The following is a 17006-nucleotide window of genomic DNA, read 5'->3' as shown; positions in this document are numbered from 1 at the left end:
TGCGGCTAACCAGATCAGACAATACATTTCAAATAGGATTGATGAATCCAGCGGCTGCGAGCTCACAGTTGACGCTATCGGGCTGCCTGTCTGTCGTTCTCCTAGCCGCCGGGCTAGTGGTGGCTAGCGCCGGTTAGAAGTTGTCTCTGACTAGCGGTAGCTCCGTGAAGCTAGCAAGTTGGTCAGCGCTTTAACGGAATAACTACAACTGAACGGCGCTCCGCCAGCGAGTTTACTAAATCGGCTCCAGCTCTCCGATGGTGATTGAGACAATGGACGTCAGCGTTACAAGCCCGCAGTGAAAGGATGAGTTCGTGCTTTGTACCAAACGGGGCCAGTTTGGAGGACTGCCACTCCAACCTCTTCTGCCTGGTGAGACTCTCTGCTCTCTGCGCTAGTTAGCATTAGCTCTCCTAGTGAGAGGCCAGAAAGCCATTTTGGCTAATCAGGCAACAAGCTTTGTAACGTCAGTTGCAGATTGGCGTGAAGGCATCGGGCCTGCGACTTGCATGGTCGCGATCTTCGCCAACTTTCATAACAGAGACTGCACACACTGCAGGGCAACTACGATAGAGAGCTGCACATGAATACGTTATGATAATGTGTTTACAAAGCTTTGGATACAGAAATAGTCAACTAGCATTAGCGTTAGTTACAAGATGGTTACAGGTCAGGCCAACAGGCGATTGATTTAAAACCTGTGAAACACTTTTGCTTCTCTTTTTTTATATGTATATATATTTATATAAGTTAAACATTAAAAAAACATAAAAAAAAGTGCAGACAATGGAACTTGAGCCCTGCTGCTGCTGTTTTAACTAAGACCAACTAATCCAACATTAGACTGACTTGCAGTGGTTAGTCATTAGTTGTTAATAACAGCATGTCAGTCATTTTTTTTCACTGATTGTGCTGTCACACTTTCAAGCCTCACATTGCAAAACTTTACAAGCTGTTGAGAAGCCTCAGTTTTCCACTTTTCTCCTCAGTAGAAATCACTTTATTTCTGAGCAGAAGAGCACCTTCCGCTCTCTTGTTATTGTGTTTTGTTTTTTTTTTTCCTAAAGGGAAAAACACATTGAGTTATGCAGTAAACAACAGATGATTTGTGTAATTATGTGTGGTGTTTTTTTTTTTTTTGTTTTTTCCCTTCCTCTTCTCTCACATTGTTTTTTTGCTCCTTCTCCCTAGGCTGATTTGACCGGAATAAAATGGAGGCGTTTTGTGTGGCAAGGACCCACCTCTTCACCCATCCTTTTCCCTGTGACTGAGGAGGACCCTATATTGTGTAGTTTCAGCCGATGCTTGGCGGCGGATGTGCTGAGTGTGTGGAGAAGGCACCACACCCCAGGTCGCAGAGAGCTCTGGCTTTTTTGGTGGGGCGACGACCCCAGCTTTGCAGAGCTTATTCATAATGAGCTTTCAAGTAGGTGGATCTGCATGTTTTCCACACATTCACAAAACAACTATTTGTGATTCACATGTGACAACTGATCTCCATTAGTTATATATCTCTCACGGGGGGGGGGGGTGGGTAGCAACAAACTTTGCAAATAAGCTTGCCCTAAATTGTTAAATGTATACAGTCAAAATGAAACTTTGGAATAGACACGCTTTTTTCTGATTGTGTGTTAAAATGCAGTCAATTATGTAATTTTTGACCTTTCAAGAAGCTCTGACAGAATTACAGGGAAAAACTGTCAGTTTGTGGAAACTCACGTTTAAACATGTTTGGTGTTTGAGAACGATGTCAGCCGCTCTAAGCTGCAGCAAACAATTGTAAAGCAGTTTTAATGATACAAAGTCTGATGATAACAAGTTATGATAACTAGACTGATTTGTGTCCGACAGGGATTTTTTGGTCTTTTTTTTTCTTGTCTCTAAAGCCACATGGAATCTATTGGCTCTCAGCCACCAAGACACAGGCGTGTGTGGTAGCACTAAATCAACCTATTTTGCATTTGAATCAACTGACAGTGTCTTGATTTTTGGTTAAAGGTTTCATTCCAGCTTGTTGATATGCATATCTTGGAAAGAAATTTGCCTTGGGGGTTGCCATATTGACCAGGTTTTCTGTCTCTGTTCTCAAGGAGGGTCAAGTGTTAGTCTAACACAAAACAAACTGGTCACAACAAGACAGAGAGAGCAACCTCTACACAAATCTTTAGCACTGCAAAGGAAGCTAGAAGGCTTAATTTGGAATTTCAAACTTTAATTGTTAATGAGTTGGGAAGTTTTTTTTTTTTGTTTTGTTTTGTTTTTTTGTTTTTTTTTTTATCATCCTACTTTCTTTGAATTAATTTGTATATATTTTTTGTGCACTGAAGTACATATCACATACATGGCCAAATCATGTTATACAGTGATGACAAATAATGATAAATTTTGAAACCAAATGTTTCTCCATCTGTTCAAATGGGTCATTAGTTTTGCTACGAACAAGGTCTCCTTGTATGTGTCAAACCTATCTAGCACACCACAGTTTACAGAAGACAAAAGGCTACCTGGAAGAAGAGGTTTGTTTGTTAAAAGTGAAGGTTATGACTGGACTTGCCTTTTTCAGGTGAGGAGGATGGCGAGTGGGAGAGTGGCCTGTCCTACGAGTGTCGTACGCTCCTCTTCAAAGCCATCCACAACCTGTTGGAGCGCTGTCTCATGAACCGTGGCTTTGTTCGCATCGGCAAGTGGTTTGTTAAGCCGTACCAGAAAGATGAAAAGACCATAAATAAAAGGTATGTCCTTGTTCCAGAAAAAAAGTATGTCATGTCGTAAATTCTTAAATTTACGCTGCCCAATGAACCTGTGATCAGACCTGGGGTACGTTCTGCTCAGCGAGAATTGCCTGCTGTGTTGATGTAGCAATATAGTGGTGTGTACTCAAGCATCTGTTGCTCATATTTTCCCTTCCAAATAGTAAAAACCTCTTTTCACTCATGTCTTGTACAAATTACAACCTCAGCTGAACCTTTTCTGCATTTTATGCTGATTTTGTCCAAAAAATAAAAAAATAAAATAAATACCTGAGGCCTAAATAGCATCTAAGGCATAATGGGAACATGCTGACAGGATTTTGAGGGTCTAAGAAATCAAGGGATCTATTCATAAACCAGAAAGGTTTATTGATCAGATAAACTAGATATGTACTTGTTGTGATGAAGGGCTGAGTATAATTCAGATATTTCATAGTATTTGTCAAGCTTTGCTGCAGTTTGAGATTGACTTTGCAGCTGAATTTATTATGACTTTGCCTGTGGCCTCTGTTTGAGGAATGCATGGACCAGTTTATACTGACCATTAAAGAAACCTTGATGAAGGTGTGTTCAGGATAGATGACTGTGTTATACTGACTCATTGAAAGCCTTGTTGTTATTGAAGTTGTACTTTAAAGTTCCTATAATGGTTGCTGGCATTTTACAATTAAAATTGCCATTTGGGATTTAACCAGAGAAAATGGGGTGGGAGCTGATTGGTTTCAACTAAATCCTTAAAAGCCATTCTGGGAATGAGAGATCATCATCTTACTAGAAAAAGGGTGTGAACAAACGCATACACACCCACACCCACTGCCTTTTTAAGCAGTGACCATGGCACTATCTGTTGGCTGCGAAACAGCCAGTATAGATTCTGTCTGGTAGGTTTGCTATGACCAGTCTAGTAAAGCATTTACAGTCTTGATCCCTGCTGTTTTGCAGGCTCTTAGTGATCTTTAGGCACCAAGATCCTGGAGTTCTCAGAGAAACTTGGCTCATCTGCAGAATCAGATATATTAATGTGATTACAATTACAGTTTTCTAAATAAATCATTAGTTTGTCACATTTTACACCTGATTCCGCATGTTTAATGCAGGAAATAATAGTCATCCAGCTTGTTGTGTAATTTCAGTTCTGTCTTTTCTGAGGTAATAGAGCAACACGTAGGGTAATGTTTAATGTCTACGCATTCCCAACAGCAGAGTCAAACTGCCCAGTGCTGTTATGGGAATATCACCTTGTGGTGAACCAGCAGCAGCACAATAATATCTGAGGTTCAAAATGGGGAACCATTTTATTTATGACACATAAATAAAATGGTTCGTTGCCCTGTTGCTCTCGAATGAAGGGGCCGGGGGAATCCTGAAGTTCACTGACAAGCTAATTTGAGTCTCGCCTTTTTGGCTGTTGGTCCAAGCTGACTTGAGTTTGATCGCAGCCGTTTGGCGCAGTTCCCTCTGGCAGCATTGTCAGTGTGTGCAGAGCTTTTTAGCAGCTATAGAAAACAGTAGATAGCTTAATCCCTGATGTTTAGAGTTTTTTTTTTTTTTTTGACATGTAGGTTGTCTGCAAGTGTATGTTGAAGCAGCACCTCTAACAGAAGAGTCTGGCAGTCTCACTGTCGCCTGCCCTCTCTGGCTGGTAAACAGGGCAGTCATTGGAAAATGCTGAGTGTGCACTGTGGTTTTACAGCAACCATGTCAACAAGCACTATTTTAGTGCTTTTAGCAGCCTGGTCTTCCAGAAGTAGTTAAAATAAAGACAGATATTGTTGTAGCATTTCAGGACTGTAATAATCCCCCATGTTTATTTTCAGCTCATATTTTTGACTGTGCACTGATTAGTGGTATTAACAGGTCTTCATGTATCAGTCCAACGTGTTTTGAAGCAACACTTGTCACTTGAGGGCATGAATTAGATCGAAGTTTTACTGTCAAATTTTCAAACCATTGTAGCTATCATTCCTGGGGAATGAATGACGGACAGTAACCTCAACAGTCTCGCAGGGCTTTACATTAGCGTTTGGTTGCTGACTGCAAAGTAAATCTCATGCCAAACATGTTTTTTAACCTTAATGATGTGGTTATGCTTGTTGGCTAATCTCGATAAACATTACAATCCCTCTTCAACTTGCCTTGCAGTGAGCACCTGTCTTGTGCATTCACCTTCTTCGTGCACGGTGACAGTAATGTGTGCACGAGTGTGGAGATCGCCCAGCATCAGCCTCTCCAGCGGTTGAATGAGGAACATCTTAGTCTCGCGCAGCAGAACTCCAGCCCCTTGCAAGGTAGGATCACAAGACTTTTTTACAGTAGGGATGTCTTACATGGAACTGGTCAATGTCTACTATATTTTCAGTTGGGTTTAAATGATGCATTTTCCCACACAAGTACTCCAACTCCTCTCTGCAGTCATCCTGAGCCCATATGGCTTAAATGGAACCCTCACCGGCCAGGCTTTTAAGATGTCAGACCACCCTACTCAGAAGCTTATCGAAGAGTGGAGGCAGTTTTATCCCATCAGTCCCACTCCAAAGGAGGTCCAGGAGGACAAGGTGGAGGATACAGACTGGGAGGACGACTCCCTGGCAGCCGTGGAAGTTCTTGTCGGTAAGTTGTCGCTAAACTTATTATGTTTGAATTTTTAAGGATCCCTCCCCTTCAGTGCAATAATAAAAATGTTTTGTTGAGAATAATACAATAAAAAACTAAACATTTTAGCTGACCCCGAAAAAATTGTCAAATAACTGATTTATGTAATTATGTTCACATACCCCAGCGATTCAATCACGTCATTATTGGCTTTAGAAATTAAGATTGTGGTCTCAGTGTTGCATGTAAAAGAATAGTTACAAGGTAAAAAGAACATAAGAGACTATTCCACCAAACATTATCCTTTCAAAATAAAGATAACTTTGATATATATAAATAAAAAAAAATCCTTCCCTTTGCAAATTGTGTTTTTCAGCTGGGGTAAGGATGGTTTACCCCTCCTGTCTGGTACTTCTCCCCCTGTCGGACCTCCCTGCTGTGGTCCCTCAGGGCTCAGCCAACACCTCAGGAAGCCTATGTTGTGCACAGCAGGGCCAGGCTGCTCACAGAGACCCAGCCATGTCTTCTGTCACTCTGACTCCTCCCACATCACCAGAGGAGGCTCAAACTGGTAAGAAGTGGAGTTGCACATTGACCAGAACACTTCATATTTATCAGCACTTACTTTTGTGAGATTGTGCATACTAACATTATCGCATTTTACCTCACAGATTATCAGCCCGCCCAGAGGTGGCTCAAGTTGTCGTCTGTGTCCGATGGCTACAGCTCTAACAACACGCTCCATGGGGGGAAAATTCCTCGTAGGCTGGCCAACCAGATGGTGGAATCTGTTTGGCAAGAGTATAACATAAATCGTACAGGGAACAAGTATGTTTTCTTTCCTCTCTTCTTGCTTATCATTGCCAGTTTAAGTAGTACCTTCATTTTTGACTAATAACATGCCAACACCCCCTCGTCCTACTTTTTTTTTTTTTTTTTTTTTAATAAGGAGGAAGTTTGCTACCTTGACAAATGGGATCTCTGAGGAGGACTCGGATAAAAAGGGACTCTGGGATTTTGTTGAGTCAACTCACAGGCCGTATTGCAATTGCTCAAGGTATGTTAAGTGTAACACATCCCTGGTTGTTTTTGTCCACAGTAGAACATATTTTTTAACTATAATTTCTTTGTTTTTTCTTTTTTCATGTAGACATAAGAATCAGAAGCAGAGATCCAGCAGTACCTCAGGACACACACCTTCAATAGGCCAGCCTGTCCAGCCAGCACCCAAGCACAAACTTGGTGAGAAACTGGAGAAGGGGGAGAAGCAGCAGAAAAGGCCACAGACACCTTTTCACCATCGCAACTCTGTGAGCGAGGAGCAGTCCATGGAGCCACAGACCCAAAGGCTCTGTCTAAGATCGCAGGAGGAGGGCTCGTATCCCAGCCTGCACCATGTGGACACAGCACCTTCCAAAGCTCCAACGCTACATTCACACGGCCCCTCTGCAGATCTTGTTGGATCCCCACCTCCCCCTCCTCTCAGCCCACATCCCTGTGATCACGTCGAAGGTGACATGACTCCAGGTGACATGAAGAACTCATCCACGCCCATCCACCAACCGTTCTATCCCCCATCAGTGGAGCCATGTCTGCTTCCACAGAAGGGATCATCTGAGGAGTCTCAGTTGGACATTCCTATGCCTCTGCCTTTCCCCCCAGCCTACAACGAAACCTTGGAGCCCATTGTCTTTGTAGGTTCAGCCATAAACCCCAATGAGGACTCCACCCACAACCCCTGGAAATATTTCAACCTCCCAAGGAAGAAGCTCTCTTGCTTCCTGACACCCCAGCTACCTGTGGATAAAATTCATGAGGACTCTGGGGGAAGTGGAGGAACAGATGGTGTAGTTTCTGTAACTGAGTAAGTATTTAGTCATCTTCACATACACCAAAACAAATCTGTCTTTTTATGAAACCAGCATGCCTACATCTGACTATTTCTACACCATTTCTCTCCTCACAGATTGATGTCAGGTTCCACGCGGCCCCTGAAAGTTTCTCATGAGCTGGTCAAGACTTACGCCCAGCGGAGAAACAGTCATCTTGCATCCGCAGCAGTGGACGGGGAGCTGAGCGAGGAGCCGGACCCTTATGCCTTCGAAGATGGAGATGAAGAGTTCAGCTTCACTGAAAAGAAAGACAAGCCTGGAGCCGACCGAGAGGGCAACAAGAAACACAAGGTGTGTACCTGAAATGCATTGCCACAAGAAATCGTACTTAAATCTGCTATTCAAACTGTGTGCATTTCTCATGTTTTCAGTACCTCTCTGACTGTGACTCTTTGTCATCAGTTAGTCTTAAATTCTAGTTCTGCCATTTAGCCCTCTTAATTTTCCAAATAATTTTTATGACACCAAATTCCACATTAAGATGTTTTTCAGACACAGAGCCCACTGACAGAAAGTTCACAGCACTGAATTTTGGCATAACTGTAACCACATATGAACAAATTGGTGTCAACCGACCTGTGTAGTAACGCTTTACATATAGTTTAGCTGGAATCTGCACAAACAAAACAGTGGCCCACTGTAAAAAAAAAAAAATAATAATAATAAAAAAAAAAAAAAAAAAAAAAAAGAAACACTCTACTACAGGTGGAAGCAGAAAAAATCTGCAAGTTAATTTTTAACATTTTCAGATTAGGTTTAAGTACAGAGTGAAGCTGCCACAAAAGGTGGCAGCTTGCCAGATACAGCTACTCTGTAAAATTAAATGATTCCTGTTCCTTTTTTTTGTACCTAGGTGGATGAAGGAACAGGGACGTCAGCAGATGGTGAGACCCAACACGCACACGCACGCACACACACACGCACACACACACTTTGTGTTGTCGACCCCTAGTTTTTTACACTTGCTTAAATTAAATATTTGGAGTTTGGTGTCTTATTTAAAGCCTCCAATTCAATTTGCCTTGCAATGCAGATGGTCAGGGTCCATCAGGAAGCAAACCCTCAGCCTCCACCAGCCTCATCCACGAGAATGACTTAGCTGTGTCCTACAGTGACCTGGATAAAATCTTCAATTCAGATGAAGATGAACTGGCGGTGAGTTTATCTGTTGCAAGTGTTACTCTTGAGTATTCTGCTATAGTCAAGAACTGCTGGTGATGTGAAAAGCAAATTGTAAATCTGAAAAGACTTGTTGAGTCATTACTCCCCCCCCCCCCCCCCCTCTGCACAGCCTGGATCTAAAAGAGCTGGAGCTGGAGTAGAAGACAAGTTTGGCTGTAAAGAAACTAAACCTGCCACGCTGGATCCCCTGTCTTGCATAAGTATGACGACGACAAAGCAGTTAACGATGAGCTTTACATTGTAACCTTTATATACTTGTATTAAAGAAAAGTAACAATCTCTTATTTGTCTAGGCTCAGCAGACCTGCACCAGATGTTTCCGACCCCACCCTCGCTGGAGCAGCAGGGGTACTCTCCCATGAACACCGGGAGCAAGGATAGCCTCGAAGCAGGGGCGGGCCTTACCCTGTTGGATGGCAGCCAGATCAACAGTCACTTTAAAATGGAAGTGGAGGAGGGATTCTGTAGCCCAAAGCCATCTGAGATAAAGGTGTGACATGTCTCACGCCCACCAAGTCCGGGTGCAAATGGAACTGTTAAGTCACAACTGTTTTAATTTGCCTAATTATTAAGTGATTGATTGGATTTTCTCTTTCCCCCCCCCCCCTCTGCTCTCAGGACTATACCTTTGTGTACAAGTCAGAGACGTGTCAATCGTTCATTGGCTGCACCATGTACGCCCCTCTGAAGACACTACCCAGCCAGTGTCTGTTGCCAATCAAGCTGCCTGAAGACTGTGTGTACACACGCAGCTGGACAATGAGCAAAATGGAACTGATACCCCCAGTGTCAAGTGTCAATCTCTTCACCAAAGACAGGTAACTCTTTGACCCACTGATAATGCAAAATAGCTCTTTCATCAACTGATATTGTGTTTATAATAGAACCAAAATAATAAAGCCAATAAGAAAGCAAGAATGTAAACAGATAGACTCTAAACTCACTTTTGATCTCTCCATAACAGTAATGTGCCCAGTGTGGAACCAGACTACAGCCAGACATACACACCACAGACTCACACCCCCTTCATGTCCAGCAGTGCCCCTCCCAGTAACAGTGGTACTGGCATCCTGCCCTCTCCAGCCACACCACGCTTCTCTGTGCCCACTCCTCGCACGCCACGCACTCCACGGACTCCCCGCGGCCCAGCAAGTGTCCAGGGCTCGCTCAAATACGATAACTCTGACCTCTACTCTCCAGCCTCTACGCCTTCCACCTGCCGACCCCTCAGCTCTGTGGAGCCAGCAACCGTACCCTCCATACCCGAGGCTCACAGCCTCTACGTCACTCTCATTCTTTCTGAGTCAGTCATGAATCTTTACAAGGACTGCAACTTTGACAGCTGCTGCGTTTGCGTCTGCAACATGAACATCCGGGGTGCAGATGTTGGAGTTTACCTGAAGGACAACGGCGAGGCTCAGTACCCCTGCACCTGTGGTTTCAGTGCCGTCACCAATCGTCGCTTTGGCCAGTCAGCAGGGCTCTTCCTAGAGGATGAACTGGATGTAGTGGGACGGGGTTCAGATGCAAGTCGGGACACAGAGCGATGTTTTGAAGAGCTCAGAGCCTCTACTGCGCACAGATCTGGCAGCCTGAAGGAAAAGCCTCCAGATGAGCTAATCCTGCTGTTACAGGATCAGTGCACCAACCCGTTCGCCCCAATGGCTGATGTGGACTATCCCAAGCCCAACTCGGCCCCCAGTTCATTTCTGAGGGTGGAGGAGAGAGACTGTTATAATGACTGCTACATGGCATTAGAGCATGGCAGGCAGTTTATGGACAATATGTCAGGAGGCAAAGTAGATGAAACACTAGTGAAAAGCACCTGTCTTCATCAGTGGCCAAAATGCAAAAGTATGTATTCAGATATTACTAAATCTTTATATGGCAAGTTTAATTTCCTCTTACTCACAACCTCAAACAACATAACGTTTAAAATCTTCTTTTTCCCTGTTTTTCCTTTTGTAGCAGCAGATATGAGTAAGTTATTCTCTCAGGACGTTCTGCGGGTGTTGCTGTCCCTCCAGCCTGTGCTGCAGGACACCATCCAGAAGAAAAGGAGTGTACGTTCATGGGGTGTTCAGGGACCACTCACCTGGCAACAGTTCCACAAGATGGCTGGGCGGGGATCATATGGTGCGTGGAAAGCATTTGTACCATAGCCTAAGTGATAAGAGATTTGTATGGAAACACTGTGGTTTGATCACTTAATGACGAAAATGACCTTTTCTCCACAGGAACAGATGAGTCTCCTGAGCCCCTGCCCATCCCAACCTTTTTGGTTGGTTATGAGTATGACTTTGTGGTGCTGTCTCCTTTTGGCTTGCCCTACTGGGAAAAGCTACTCCTTGATCCGTTTGGATCCCAGAGAGATGTGGGATATATTGTCATCTGTCCAGAAAACGAGTCTCTTCTCCGCGGGGCAAAGACCTTCTTTAAAGATCTCAGCACTATGTATGAGGTATGCACATTGCAATTCATGAAACTTGCCCTTCTTGTACTGACATGCCAATACAAACATTTTAATGATCTAAGAAATTATTCACACTTTCATATTCACATACATGCAACCTTTTCTCATCAGGCTTGTCAGCTAGGCCAACACAGGCCCATCTGTAAGAGTCACCAAGAGGGCATTTTAAAGGTCGGGCCCACAGAAGGCAGAAGCATGACAGAGCAACCCCTTAGTGACTGGTTCCTGAAGATGGCAGCAAGAGATGGAAACAATGAAGCCTTTAATAAGCTCAAACTCTTTGCTCAAGTGTGTCGCTATGATCTAGGTAACAAGTTTGCTCACTGTGCTAAACTCCGAAAGGTCTTGTGGTTTGTTTAAATACTGATGGTTTTTCTTTTCTCTGACTTCTTCCAGCTCCATACCTGTCAGAGCAGTCTTTGGATAGCTCCCTACTGTCCCAGCGCAGCCCTGCAATGACCTCTTCCTCCCCCTCCCAGACCTCCAGCTCTTCCAGCACCTCCTCAGGACCCCAGAGCACCAACACTACCAACTCCAGCACCAGCTCTGCCCAGCCTGCCCAGGTCAACAGCACTCCTCCATCTTCCTCCTCAGGCTCCCAGACTATCGGGGGAATGGCCTCAGCCAAGCCAAGCTCCTACTCGCCATTTGGTACAGCAGGCTTGCAGGGCAGCACATCTCAGAATGGACCCCAGTCAAACTCACAGGGTACAGGGGGCTTAGCAGAAAATGGACCCACAGCCAACCAGCCTCAAGCCTCCACTGAGACGCCAGAGAGGTACCTTAACTTTCTTTTCTGTATCTGTTGCAGGGATGATAATATCTGATTTCTTAGAAGCACTTAAATGTGCATGTGCAGTAATAATGAAACACAAAAGCAATCTATTTAGCTGTTCTGAATATATAAAAAAAAAAAAAAAAACAAAACTGGTCATCTAAGTTCAGTACAGAATCCAGGGGAGCACACCTGATTCACAGGAAACATGCAGGGCAGTAGCCGTCCAGGATCAGGGTTAGGGACCCCGATTTATAATATTAAAATCATTATATTAATATTTCTCCTACTCTCAGTTGTTTCTGCCTATAGGTAATAAAATGTTTTGTGTGTATACAATAATATTTGCATAGGCTGGGTTTATATTATTGCCCTGCTGAGTAATTGTCTGACTTTTCTTAATAGCACAATGGAAAGAGACAAAGTAGGAAAGCCAACAGATGGAGAATCCCACGCTGTGTCTTACCCACCTGCCATTGTGGTGTACATCGTCGACCCCTTCAGCTACGAAGATGCAGACAGAGAGGTCCACTCCAGCACCTATACACTGGGCCTGCTGCGCTGCTACATGGAGATGCTCCAGTTCCTGCCTTCTCACATCAGAAACGCTGTCTCAGTGCAGGTACAGCCCAAGGGAAAGATTTGAGAGGTTGAGAATGAATACTTGGGGAAACTGATTCAAAAGATACTAATACTCCCAATAGAAGTGGAAGACTTGAGACCAGTGCCAGAATTATCAGATGGCCAATTTAAATAAATCTGCTGCTTCAACTAATCACCTCTTTTCTAGAAGTTAAATTACAATAGAGCTGTGAATTGGGAGGCACAAAGGGAGGTGAGAGAGGAGCAGGGGACCCATTACCGGACACTAATAGAGGCGGTGACAGCCACACCTGTGATATAGTGACACAAGGTTGCATCAACAAGCCACAGGGAATTTTAAAACACAAGAGGTGTGAATGTGCTAATGATTTCAGTTATAGTCTTCACTACAGCTGAAGGCATCTGTGTTAATCTCCATCCACTCTGTCACGTAGTCACTGCACATTGAACACATCACCACCACATCATAGTGACAGAGCTAATGGAAGAGAATTACAGATTTCATGAATATGAAACAGTGTGCACTAATGCCTAAAATAAGTATAAAACTGTGCTTCTGTCTCATATGATAAATGTTGTTCTAGTGTTAGAATTTTGAAAAACAAAACTTAACAACAACTTAATTCTGCCCGGTTTAGAGATTCACCAAATGGTATTGAATATATTGTTGTATGTTCATGTTCCTCATTTCAAGAAACAAAAATAGTAGTAGAAAAGTTGATCACCAGATAAGGCTGAACAAACCCAGTCAGAACCTGTTCCACTACTGTCTCATCTGTGGCATTCAAAGCAATTTTCCATTAAAAACAAACAAGCCACTACCACAACATTACCTAAGAGGAAAACAGTACATACTCAAAACTTGCTTTGCAGATGAGCACAAAAATGCACTATGACAGCCATGTGTTGAGCACCTTATTTATGTTTGTCTCCCTGTTCAGATTGTTCCCTGCCAGTATCTGCTGCAGCCGGTGCAGAGTGGGGATCGCCACCTCTACGGCCAGCACCTCAAGTCGCTGGCGTTCTCTGTGTTCACACAGTGTCGTCGGCCTCTACCCAACTCCACCAACTTTAAGGCTCTGACGGGCTTTGGCCCCGGTCTTGCCATTGACATGGCGCTCAAGAATCCTGAGGTTACTGCCGTTCTCTGAGCATTTCCAACTTTTGTGATGGCTGGTAGACGTTGTTTGACGCTGTTTGTTTGTTTTTTTTTTTCCCTCTGCGCAGAGGCCTGAGTGTCTGCGCTTGTACACGCCACCCTTCATCTTGGCTCCTGTGAAAGACAAGCAGACTGAGCTTGGGGAGACCTTTGGTGAAGCATCCCAAAAATACAATATCCTGTTTGTTGGCTACTGCCTGTCCCATGACCAGCGCTGGCTGCTGGCTTCCTGCACCGACCAACACGGCGAGCTGCTGGAGACCTGCATTATTAGCATTGATGTACCCAACAGGTACATACTCTGGGCGCTCCGTTCCACCGAATGAGCAGTACAGTTAATGTTACATCTGAGTCTGTGTGTTGAACTGTGCGAGTTGTGTTTTGCAGGGCTCGCAGGAAAAAGGGCTCGGTCAGACGACTTGGTCTGCAGAAGCTGTGGGAGTGGTGTCACGGCCTGGTACAGGTAACATCGCTGCCATGGAGGGTGGTGATTGGGCGGCTTGGAAGGATGGGCCATGGCGAGCTGAGAGGTACACAGACTGTGGCAGTGTTTTTAGATTCCTCCATGTATGAGCATGTACCAATGTGCTTTCATCTTGCCCATGTTTCAGACTGGAGTATTCTGCTGAGCAGGAGAAACTTACAGTCCCTCAGCAAGCGTCTGAAAGAGACATGTAGGATGTGTGGCATCTCTGCTGCTGACACTCCCAGCATCCTTAGCGCCTGTCTGGTAGCCATGGAGCCCCAGGGTTCCTTTGTCATCATGCCAGGTAATGTAAAATAGTAATAAGATCATTAAGACTTTGAAACCGTGCCAAGCCAGGTTTTTAAGATACAACCGTCTTTTTCCATCTGATCTCTGCAGACTCAGTCTCAACAGGCTCAGTGTTTGGTCGCAGCACCACACTGAACATGCAGACGTCGCAGCTGAGCACCCCTCAGGACACATCTTGCACACACATCCTCGTGTTCCCCACTTCAGCCATGGTTCAGGTCAACACTAACACTTCAGAGCCCATGGACTTCAATTCCATAAATCCCGGTATGTTCAGGAGCTGAGGCCTGAGGAGGAAAACATCACGCCACCAGGGTGTCACATCAACCATGAATTATGCACCTGAGCTCTGTGTGTTTTTTGCAGATGGATCTGATGGAATGGGAATCTTTGACCTGTTTGATAACGACATGGTGGACCCTGACCTCATCAACATCCTGCCCAACTCCCCCACAACCTCTCCTGTTCACTCTCCCAGTTCCCACTACCACCAGGGGGGAGATGGAAGCAAGGTCAGTCACTTCCTTTTAACAGATGAACAACTGATACCACCATTTTATTTTTTTTTTAAATGCAGTTCATCCCATAAAAACATCAAGTCTCCCAAAAACGTCTGAGTTACTTTTTTTAAAACTTAAGACTGGTAAAGCTTTAAACAGCTTTAAACTTGGCGTCACATGCGAGTTGTTTTGTCATGAACCTTTCCACCACATACGAGACAAAGCAACCTCAGCTTTTTAACAAGTCAGTGTGAACCTCAGCTGGAGCAAATGGAAACAAAACTGAGTCACATTTTTCATGTAGATGAGAGAGCAGAATAATTTGAATGAAGATCCTTTTAAGTCTCTGCTGATGTAGTCAAAACTACTTGAACACACTTCTGTGGCCTAGCAGAATTTAAATGAGTTAATTCACAATAGCCAATATTTCAAATCTAAAGTCCAAGTTGTAGAAAACAAGTTAATTCATGTCACTGATGTCGGCTTGCAGGGCCAGAGTGCAGATCGGATGGAGTCTCACGAGGAGGCTCTGAACATCCTGCAGCAGCCAATGGCTCTGGGCTACTTTGTCTCCACAGCAAAGGCTGGACCACTGCCCGACTGGTTCTGGTCAGCCTGCCCTCAAGCCCAGAACCAGTGCCCACTCTTCCTCAAGGTACATTTGCATCAGAAGCCTTTCTTGTTTGAAATCAGTTTTTCCACTGACAGCTTACTCAGACCAGTGACAATTATACTACAAATAAATCTACAGACCATCTCCATCTTTCCTTTCCCAGGCATCTCTGCACCTGCACGTGTCTTCTGTCCAATCAGACGAGCTTCTGCACAGTAAACACTCTCACCCGCTGGACTCGAACCACACTTCTGATGTGCTCAGGTACCTGTCGGGAAATTAGAAAGATAACAGCATGATTAAAATAGAGAGAGTGATCCTGACGCTACTTTGCGTGCTGACTCTGCTGTCTCTGCCCTCCACTTGACAGATTTGTTCTAGAGCAATACAACGCCCTCTCCTGGCTGACATGCGACCCTGCGACTCAGGATCGGCGATCCTGTCTGCCTGTTCACTTTGTGGTGCTCACCCAGATGTACAACTTTATCATGAACATGCTCTGAACTCTAACGGGATCAAACTTCTGGGATGTGATTGGACGGGCCCCTCAGTCGAATCATGGATCCGCAACACTCAAAAGGACCTCACACTCCATCAGGGCAAAAGTGGAGGAAGCATCCTTCTTCCTCGTCCTCCTCCCTGATGTTTTTCACACAACACTGACTGGAAGTTTCAGTCAATCAATCAGATGCCAAGAATCCATTTTAGCATTTTGGAAGATCAAGGGACGTTTCATAAAGGAGAATAAATTGTCTTTTTAATGACTGTAGATTGCAATCTATGAAATTTTATCTTAATGAAATGCCTGCATATATTATTTATTGTAAGTTTTTAAATGTGGAATTTTTAATGCTTAATATCTTTTATATATTACAAATCCTAGAGGGTGTGTACATCTCACTGTAAAGGAATTGGTTTAAAAAGTGTAATTTTCTCAATTACAACATGGAAAAACCTGTTCAAGTGAATTTGCTGTAGATTGCTTTTAGAATATTATTTTTTCAAAGGGTACAGACCTTTTTATTGCCATGCTGTAAAAATGAAGTGAAAGCTGGCCTGGGCATTTGCGTCCCACCCAATGAGTGGATGAGACTTACCTCTCCGTCTGCTTTGGCTCCAGAGTCTCTTGCACAGTAACTCAGTGAGCTCTGAACAGGAATTCAAAGGTACATTGTCAGAAATATATATTTTATATAACAGATTTAGGTAATTGTGTGTGTGAATATGTGTACATATAATTGTGTGCCGCTACTGATGGTGCAGCTTCTGTTTTAGGAATAAAGTGCGTCTACCTTATCATCTTTGTCTTTCACCTTTTTATTTATTTATTTTTTTTACAGCTTTGGATAAAAACACATTTCTTGCATGTACATTATATGAAAACATGCTTAAAAACAGGCCATGCCATAATTTGATTTAGTGGCAAAGCTGTAGTTTAGGGTTAGTGTTACTGTGTACTATTTGTACAAGAGCTCATTAAGTTAAATCTCACCATTAAAACATGTTCATATACTTAAGTTTGTCTCTGTGTGAGATCCAGGCTACTAACACGGAAGTTAAGGTTCTCAGCCAATTATTTGGGAAGTTGTGTTGGGGGGGGGGATCCTAAAACATCTTCAGGAAACATGAACATGAATGAACCCTGAAGGTTAAGGAAATGTCACATTTCAGTAGGTTTAAGGATGTAGATTT

At 43.8% G+C, this 17006-nt stretch overlaps 1 protein-coding gene across 1 annotated transcript; it reads left to right on the top strand.

The window, feature by feature from the left end:
* The first annotated feature begins 306 nt into the window (after positions 1 to 306).
* On the top strand, positions 307 to 16610 carry LOC115053056 (mediator of RNA polymerase II transcription subunit 13-like). Its single transcript, XM_029517619.1, has 30 exons — positions 307 to 372; positions 1192 to 1426; positions 2564 to 2732; positions 4893 to 5038; positions 5163 to 5360; positions 5719 to 5913; positions 6014 to 6170; positions 6292 to 6399; positions 6493 to 7206; positions 7309 to 7525; positions 8088 to 8118; positions 8268 to 8389; positions 8526 to 8616; positions 8710 to 8906; positions 9035 to 9234; positions 9381 to 10270; positions 10385 to 10552; positions 10654 to 10877; positions 11001 to 11196; positions 11286 to 11667; positions 12070 to 12286; positions 13209 to 13400; positions 13495 to 13718; positions 13814 to 13956; positions 14038 to 14196; positions 14292 to 14468; positions 14568 to 14713; positions 15192 to 15356; positions 15478 to 15578; positions 15685 to 16610. Exons 1-30 carry the CDS (start codon positions 307 to 309, stop codon positions 15815 to 15817), a joined length of 6363 nt encoding a protein of 2120 aa, XP_029373479.1. The 3' UTR covers positions 15818 to 16610.
* The last annotated feature ends 396 nt before the right edge of the window (positions 16611 to 17006 follow it).

The sequence above is a fragment of the Echeneis naucrates genome, chromosome 13 (assembly GCF_900963305.1).
Source record: "Echeneis naucrates chromosome 13, fEcheNa1.1, whole genome shotgun sequence".
Taxonomy (NCBI): domain Eukaryota; kingdom Metazoa; phylum Chordata; class Actinopteri; order Carangiformes; family Echeneidae; genus Echeneis; species Echeneis naucrates.
Note: the sequence above shows the minus strand (reverse complement) of the source record. Positions and strands in the feature narration are given on the sequence as shown.